The 8,371-nt window shown below is 33.6% G+C and overlaps 1 protein-coding gene across 1 annotated transcript; it reads left to right on the top strand.

Moving 5' to 3' along the window:
- The first annotated feature begins 868 nt into the window (after positions 1-868).
- LOC142531725 (zinc finger CCCH domain-containing protein 46-like) lies at positions 869-5,541 on the top strand. Its single transcript, XM_075637948.1, has 9 exons — positions 869-2,040; positions 2,554-2,736; positions 2,818-2,997; positions 3,092-3,180; positions 3,266-3,505; positions 3,652-3,805; positions 3,984-4,123; positions 4,229-4,293; positions 4,458-5,541. Exons 1-7 carry the CDS (start codon positions 1,109-1,111, stop codon positions 4,090-4,092), a joined length of 1,887 nt encoding a protein of 628 aa, XP_075494063.1. The 5' UTR covers positions 869-1,108; the 3' UTR covers positions 4,093-4,123; positions 4,229-4,293; positions 4,458-5,541.
- Positions 5,542-8,371: the final 2,830 nt, after the last annotated feature.

Below are 8,371 nucleotides of genomic sequence, written 5' to 3'. Positions count from 1 at the left end.
ATTGATTTGGAATACAAGATTCTTTTCACATTGTAAATTTTTTTGTTAAATAATTTTTGTGAGAAAATTATATAGATTATATTAAAATTAAAACTTTAAGAATATTTTTGATAATAAATTTTTTTATTTTATAGATGATATGATATTTTTTAAAGATAAAATATATTTATTAAAAATAATAATTATATTACAAAGGTATGTATGTATATATAGGCACCAACCCATAATTTACCTTTTATAAGACATGAAAAATTAGGGATATTTGGGAATAGAAGATAATTTTTGAGTTTCTATAGTCGTACCTAGAGTTTTAAGGTTTGTACATAAAGAATCACAAAAACTTTTGTGAGACGGTCTCACGGATCTCTTATTTGGGTCATCCATGAAAAAGTATTACTTTTTATGATAAGAGTATTAATTTTTATTTTGAATATCAGTAGGGTTGACCCGTCTCACTGATAAAGATTTGTAAGACCGTCTCAAAAGAGATCTACTCATAAAGAATTATATTACAATCATTGTAAATCTATGAAAATATTGGATACGTATAATTTTTATAGATTCTTAAAAGGTTAAGATTGAATACCATTAGATTTTTTAAAACTATAGAAAAATCCAATTTGAATACCACTAAACTTTTACAGAATTTATAAAAATCTATGTTCAATACCTCTATACTTTTAAATTTTACAAAAATCAATAAAAATAATTAAATTTCTAAGATTGAATACAGCTTGATAATCAATTTTTGCATAATTTATAAAAATCTATATTCAATACTTTTATACTTTTAAATTTTACAAAAATGAATAAAAATAAAATAATTAAATTTTTAAGATTGAATACACCTTCGTAATCACCGTTTCTCTGCTCGGTTTCCCTCTAAAAAGCTCTTAGTCTTTTATAAAAACCAGTACTTTAAACCCTACAAATTCCTCCCCTGTTCATTGTCAATATCACTCTCTCCCCGGATATTTTGATAGGCAAACGAAAAGATAAAGATTAAAGAAAAGCCCTTGTTGGAGTGGATTTCTTGCTGGAGTTTACAACTTGTCCCTGCAGAAAATTTACTGGGAAAAGATAAAGAAAAAAGTTCCAACAACTCTCCATGGATACATCTGAGGCTACCAAAGTGTTGATGTCAAGAATTCAGAGTTTGGATCCGGAAAATGCTACGAAAATCATAGGAGTTATTTTGATACAAGACGAAGGGGAGAAGGATATAATAAGATTAGCCCAGACTTCTGATACCGTTTTGTTATCTTGTATTAATCAAGTGAAGATTTGTTTGGGAATTAGTCCAAGTTGCCATTCTTCCGACGCTTCAAATGCCATAAGGCCAAAGAACCCATTTTCGCTTAGTTCATCAAGAATCTCGATACCAAGCGATGGATTCCATTTGTGCAACCCTTCTTCACCAGCGGGTGCTTTTCCAAGAATTAGCCCGAGGCCTGTCTCTTATACTTCTGCAATAAATGACGCTTACACTAGTGGTGATAGTTTTTCGGGTGCGTCGAGTTTGTCTCTGTATGGAGATGAGTTTGGTGAAGAAATGTTCAGCAGCGGTGGTGCTAGAGTGCGGGTGCACCCGAAAGTTCACGAGCAGAATGATTCCATGGTGGATCCAAGAATCAGCCCAAGTGGAAGGAGTAATTCTCTGATTCTCCCTTATTCCGAGGATTTTAACAGCAGTATTATTTCCCCTCACTCCAACCACCCATTTCACCGAAGGAGTTGTTCTGGGAATGATGATTCATTTCTTGCTAATCCTGAGGAAGAAGGTGCTGGAAGTGGATTTGGGTGGACTCCTTGCATGTACTATGCGAGGGGGTTTTTCAAGAATGGTAGTTCTTGCAAGTTCTTGCATAGTGACACTGGTGGTGCTGAAGGTATTGATGTAGGGTTTCCACGCCCTTCTGGGTTTGATGAGTTTTTGAGGATGAAGGCTATTCAGCAGCAGAGGTTCACTCTCATGGCTTCCGGAGGTCACTCTCCTCATGGATGCAGCAAGCGTGCGAACTTTCTGAATGAGAATCAGAGGTAAATTTTTATTTGAAATCTACCTTGTCCTTCATTTTTTAAGCAAGTTCATCACAGGTGCAATTACTGACCTTTTTTTCTCAAGAGTTGAAATAGTCTCTGTCATTCTTCGTTTTCACAGTTTTTTCCCTTGTGCCTTTGTGCTTTTTGAGCAGGCGGCTATGTTCGGATTTCGATCTCATTTTGGTTCTGGTTATTAGTTTTTGCCGTTTATGTTACTTCACCTGGTTTTAATCGTAACTTGTGGTATTATTCTTGCTCCCTTCCTCATTCTTTGGTCTATATTCTACTGATAAATCTAGTTTTTGGTAGATGTGTATGAACTGAATGCCTGCTAAAATAGTACTCCATGACAATCGTTTACTGTGGTTTTGTATGTTTATAATGGAAAATTTAACCAAGTAGATTCTATATTGGTATAGAATTGTGGCTGTTGATAATGGATAACACTTTTTGGTCATCCGTTTGAACTAGTTTAAGTAATTTCTCATCAGCAGTGTGATGTAATGTTAGATCGGCTACCGCTGCGCTAATGATGGGAGATAGTTTTCAAAAAATTAACCCGTATCTACGTGAGAGGAATGACTCTTTTTCAATGGGACTCAGTTCTATTGCAAATTTGAGCTCCCGGGAGATTTACTTAACATTTCCTGCTGACTGTACATTTAAGGAGGGGGATGTATCTGTTTACTTTCGGTAGGTGATTTCTTTTACAGTTTATTGAAATTTTCATTCATGGAACTAATACTAAATGTGCTTGGTTGTCTTTGTTTGAAGTAATTTTGGGCTGGTGCAAGATGTTAGGATACCGTATCAACAAAAACGAATGTACGGGTTTGTCACTTTCGCCTTTCCCGAGACTGTGAAGCTCATTTTGGCAAAAGGAAACCCTCATTTTGTTTGCGGTTCTCGTATTCTCGTCAAACCTTACAAAGAGAAAGGAATGTTCCCCGACAAGTACTTTTTTCACTCCATCTTTCTCCTTCCTAGGAGCTATAACTATCGATGCCGTATTGGTTATGATGTCCAATTTTTATTGAATCACATGCAGGAAACATCAGAACATTGAGTTAGGGGAATATGCTGCTTCTCTAAGCCCAACGGAACTTGATTTGAGAGAGCACCTCGATATCCCTTTTGGTACTTACACGCAGATGGCTGCATATTAACCCGACCACAACGAGTTTATAACGTAATTCTTCTTTAAACATTTTTTTTTGCACAGGACCGAGAATGTTGCTCAATTCACAAGAGATGATGCCGAGAAGAAAAATGGAGAAGGAAGCTGAATTACAGCATGCTGTGGAACTCCAAGGAAGAAGGATGATGAATTTACGCCCAATGAACCTGAAAAATCAACCTCAAATGCATAATTTTTTTCCAGTTTCCTCTCCAAGACGGTCCCAGTTGACAAATCAGAATATCCTTGTTTCTTTTAACGCATTTGATCAAGAGGTCCCCGGAGGTTAGATTTGTAAACCTCCGTGATTTCATAAGTTCTCGAGCATGTGTGTGTCAGTGTGTGTCTGCTCAAACACATAGGCAACAAGTTGAAGAGGCTTGACAACCGAGTGCAACAAATTAGAAGTCACCATCTTTTTATTCTTACAGATGATGATAGTGGCCAAGAAGCAGCTGTATCTCAAGCCATTACAGCTGATGATTTGATGTTGACAGGAGGAACTAAATTGGCAATTAACAATGATCTTGAAGGTGCCAATAACCAAGAACATGTAGACGAAGGTGAATCTGATATATCTGAAAGGTACTAGAAGTTATTTTAAAGAAGTGCAGCATGATGCGTTTTGATAACCTTGCTGAGAAAGCATACATGATAAATCCAAGCTTCAACTATTCTACTCGTTGTTTAACTGTTTACCAACATTTTATACTTTTTGCTAAAAAAATTTGTCCTGTTATATGTTGTTTTTGTTATGAAACAGCTTAGAGTACACTCTTCCTGATAACTTATTTGCTTCGCCTACAAAATTCTCTTCAGAAAACCGACCAGTTTACTTCCCTGCTCCAGATGAATCCTCTGACCCTCTATAGTTTCCAGATCGCATTATATTAAAATGCTAAGGTACTTATTTTCCTCATTTCCTTGTGCTTCCTTTTGTTCCTTAGCTTCCACATTGAAAAAATTGCCTATCTTCAGTTGTTCACATGCTGCTTTATTATTGTGAAGGAACCACTGAAATGTAGGTATCAGTAGCTGATTGGTACAAACAAGCTGGGAATTAGCTTAGCATGGTAAGATCATTGATCTTAGATCAACATTTTCTGATATACAATTAGCTGCCTTATCCAGCTGTGTTGTATGTAAACATAGTTACAGTTTTATCATAAGGAACACGGATTACTCGTTTTTTGAAGGATTGATTCTAATGTTCACCTTTTTACATTGTTCGATGCAGAAAATTCGAGCATCACATATAAAGAACTAATTACATTGTCTAGCTGTATAGCCGAAACAATGCCCATAACAATAGGAAAGGATCTGTAAGCAAGATCTCCTCGATATCATCCATCATCTATGTTTATACCATACTGCTACTGAACACCAATACATAATGCATGGATAGATGACAGCAGAACCAATGTATTAGAACCGGGTAGCACTTTGTTCATTCAATATAGTCAGTAGTTTTTTGGACCCCTTGGAACTATATGACATATAACAATCAAAGACAGTTGCAGATAGCAACTCTCACTATCACAGAATGCAAATTTAACTATATTTTCTTTGTTTTCTATACCTTCTATTCAATCCTCTGATTATCTTGGACTTTCTGTACTGCCCTGTATGGAATGCTGGATACTTGACCAGAATGTAACGGTTATCCTACCGTGATCAAGATACCATGGAGTGTGCTTCGAAAAACGATCTACTATTGGTGTGAAAAGTATGTCTTGGGATATAAGACCTTAATTGAAAAGAAAATGAGAAGATTTGACACTTGTATTATGCCAAACTTAAAAGTAGAGGAAGGAAAACTTTGAAAATTAACTTAATATTTATCTTACGATTGCATGGGACACTTCCAGTCCAGGATATATTGTCCAAGTAAAGGAAGAAAATTTATGCGTGCGTGTTTAGGTGCAGCCTAGATTGGTTGAAGGGGTGAAACATTAGTGTGAAGTGTATTATTAATATTGAACGCAGAAATGGATTGATGAAAGAAAGATTTTGTTGTCACTCTCTTTTCCACCGTGCAGCTTGTAAGTCATCTGTCAAATTACTAAACAAAGAGAAGAGGGAAAGAAAGAAAGAAGTAGTTTTATGGGTTAATTTCACTTTATTCCCTGTGTTTTTTTTATCCTTCTTACTCTAACCTCAACCCTTTTACTTGCCTAGATTGACCTTGCTCGGAAAATTATCGAAAAATCAACCCGTTCAAAACTGATTCTTACTATTATAACTAGTTTATGCATAAAAATGTGGTTTTGGGCAGATGTTTGGATCCATTGTAGATAAGAGACCGCTTGGTTCATGTAATGAGAACGAGTGATAGTTGTATGATTTAATGTATAAGAAGTTAAAATTTGTTGGTAAAAAAGATGATTTGTTTAGAGTTATCACACCTAATTAATTTTATAAATATTATGTTAAATTGTAACGTGCTTTATGAATTTAGGGCTGGATTTTTTTTTTTTAATAAATGAACTTCATGAAGAATGTGATCATGTGGAGAGAGATACTTTATTTGAGGGGGAACTTAGAATTGGGAAGAATTTCAAGGTGTATTTGAAATTAATCCTTTTCTTATGATATCATTTGTTGGGTTTTGAGTGTGCAATAATAACTTGCATTGTCTCACATCGAAATTTGAGTGTAAGAGAAGTGATTGAAAAATTATAAAATAAGAATTTACTCTCTTAAATTATCATATCTTAGTTGATTTTTTTGGCTAAGAATGCTCGACAAGTTTAAAAACGAATTTATTTAATTACATCGAAAACGAGCTCGTTTAATGAGCTTAATTCGAGTCAGACTCGCTAATAACGAGCCGAGATCGAGTTATTCATGAGTTTTATAATTTTAAAACAAGTTGAGTTCATGCCTCATGATAAAAGCTCAAATCGAACTTATATATTTTAAACAAGTCGAGTTTGACTAAGATGCTTGGCGACTTGTTTAATGGACACTCTTTTGTCTTTCTTGAAATTGGAAGGGCCACAATTCACGTGGGTGTCCTATAGATGGGGGTAGGAAAAAATATCGAAATATCGAAATACCGAAAAATCGTACCGAAAAAAATATCGAACTTACCGAAAAAATCGGTATACCGAACATTTCGATACCGTATCGAAATGTTCGGTATCGGTATCGGTATGAAATATTTTTTTTCGGTATATACCGAAATATCGAAAATAATTTTTTATTATTATTACTTTTTAATTTACCGACATTTTTTCGGTATACCGACAAAATTTTCGGTGTCGGTACGGTAATGGTATGAACTTTTTTCATACCGAAAATTCGGTATACCGAATGTGCGGTATACCGAAATTTCGGTATCGGTATAGGTATGGAATTTATTTTCGGTACGGTATACCGTAACGAACTCACCCCTACCTATTGACACTAAATTTAATGGGTGTAAACTTTTCAAGGGTACACTCCTTTTGCTCTCTCACTATACAAATATTTTTGTTTTTTAGACCAATGAATTTAAGAGGGAAAAAAAATAGACAATGCATTTTTCGAATGTCATAAATAAAACTATAATCAGTATAATGATCTATACACCTATCCATAAATTATACTCTATATGAGAATATTCCATCCTCCAAATTGGAATATTGTTCAAAAATACACATAATTACACTTTAAAAAAACAAATTTGCGTAGCGTGCATGATTAATTTGATCCGTGTTTTGAGAAATAAAATTAGGAATTTAATCTTTGTATGATCAAATTTTTTAAAAAATTCTTTTCAATTTTTAAATAAAATATATATCACACGCAAGAAACGTACTTCCAAACTGGGCTAAAGCCCAAAAATTAAAACATCATCCATGGGCTAGCCCAATATTTAGTATATTTATAAATGGGCCCATTAAAAAAAATTAAGTAGAATCAAGATTGAACACCGCATGTTTGGTCTAATGATGACGTCATTGTATCTACCCTGAGCGTACGTAATATCTCCTATCGTAGCATCTCGTTAACTTTTTTTATTCCACTCGATTATGAAACTTATTATCCATATTGTGGAGTTTATGATATGTAGATCAAGTGTGAAAAATATTATTTATATTGGTTATTTTTCGCATTCGATGTGCGTATACATGTTAAATTTAATAAAAATATAATTTTATATACTTCAAATTTTTGTGTTGGATTAACTTTTTTCTATTTAATCATGTACTTCGTTTTTACTTCATCATGTTTTTCTCATAATAAATAAAATAAAAATAATAAAAAGTGAGAGAAGGGTTTTTTGGGTAAGAAAATTTTGTGTCACGAAAGGCCAAAATTTGGCTGCTTGATAATATAATATAACGTTTTAGATGCAATTTTTTTAGTTAATAATAGTGCTTAATAATAGTTATGATCATCCATATTGGATGAAGATTATGTTTAATGTGATACTGTCTTACGAACATATATATGTATGACGAGTTTGTCTGATCTATATTTAGAGTAAAAAATCATACTTTTGACATTAAAAATAATATATTTTCATGAGTTGGATAAAGTAACAAATTCATATAATAAAATCGACCTCTGAGACGATCTCTTATAATATTTTATGTTTAATTAATTGGTCAATCATATTCAAACCCACGACAGATCGTGCCTGAAATGGAACACATAAAATGGAAAGCCAGATATTCATTTTTTTTAATTACAACACACACGAGGAGGGGGATCGAACCCGGGGAGGGAAGCCAGCTAATCTGGTGGGTGAGATCACTGAGCTACAAGCCGGGTCTCGCCATAGATTCATTTTTACTCTTTGCAAATTAAAGAAAAGTACAATGTGGAGATATAAAAATACGAGTTATTATACATTTAATAAAAAAAATACAATACTCCCTCCGTGTGTTATGTGATTTGATGAATTATTTCAACATTAAAAAATAAAAAAAATAATGGTGAGCAATTAATGTAGGAGCATTTAATGGCACTTCATTCAACACTTTAATGTGGGAAGCAGATTTGGCGATGATCATATATTCTTAGTTGGTCGTAATTAATGTTGACTTGTTTGGGGCTAGAATTATAAATTTTGACCAGAATTATGTTTCCACATGCAATTTTTTTAAAAAAGAAAACAAATAGAAAATTACCGATTTAATATTTTATGTTATTTATTTATTT

The sequence above is a fragment of the Primulina tabacum genome, chromosome 17, assembly GCF_025594145.1.
Source record: "Primulina tabacum isolate GXHZ01 chromosome 17, ASM2559414v2, whole genome shotgun sequence".
NCBI lineage: Eukaryota > Viridiplantae > Streptophyta > Magnoliopsida > Lamiales > Gesneriaceae > Primulina > Primulina tabacum.
This window is presented reverse-complemented; position numbering and strand designations above follow the sequence as displayed.

Excerpts from the sequence above, each read along its gene's own strand:
- LOC142531725 (XM_075637948.1), top strand. The coding sequence starts at position 1,109 with ATGGATACATCTGAGGCTACCAAAGTGTTGATGTCAAGAATTCAGAGT. Across the intron at positions 2,998-3,091 it reads AAAGGAATGTTCCCCGACAA|GAAACATCAGAACATTGAGT; the intron begins GTACTTTTTTCA and ends AATCACATGCAG. Across the intron at positions 3,806-3,983 it reads GAATCTGATATATCTGAAAG|CTTAGAGTACACTCTTCCTG; the intron begins GTACTAGAAGTT and ends GTTATGAAACAG.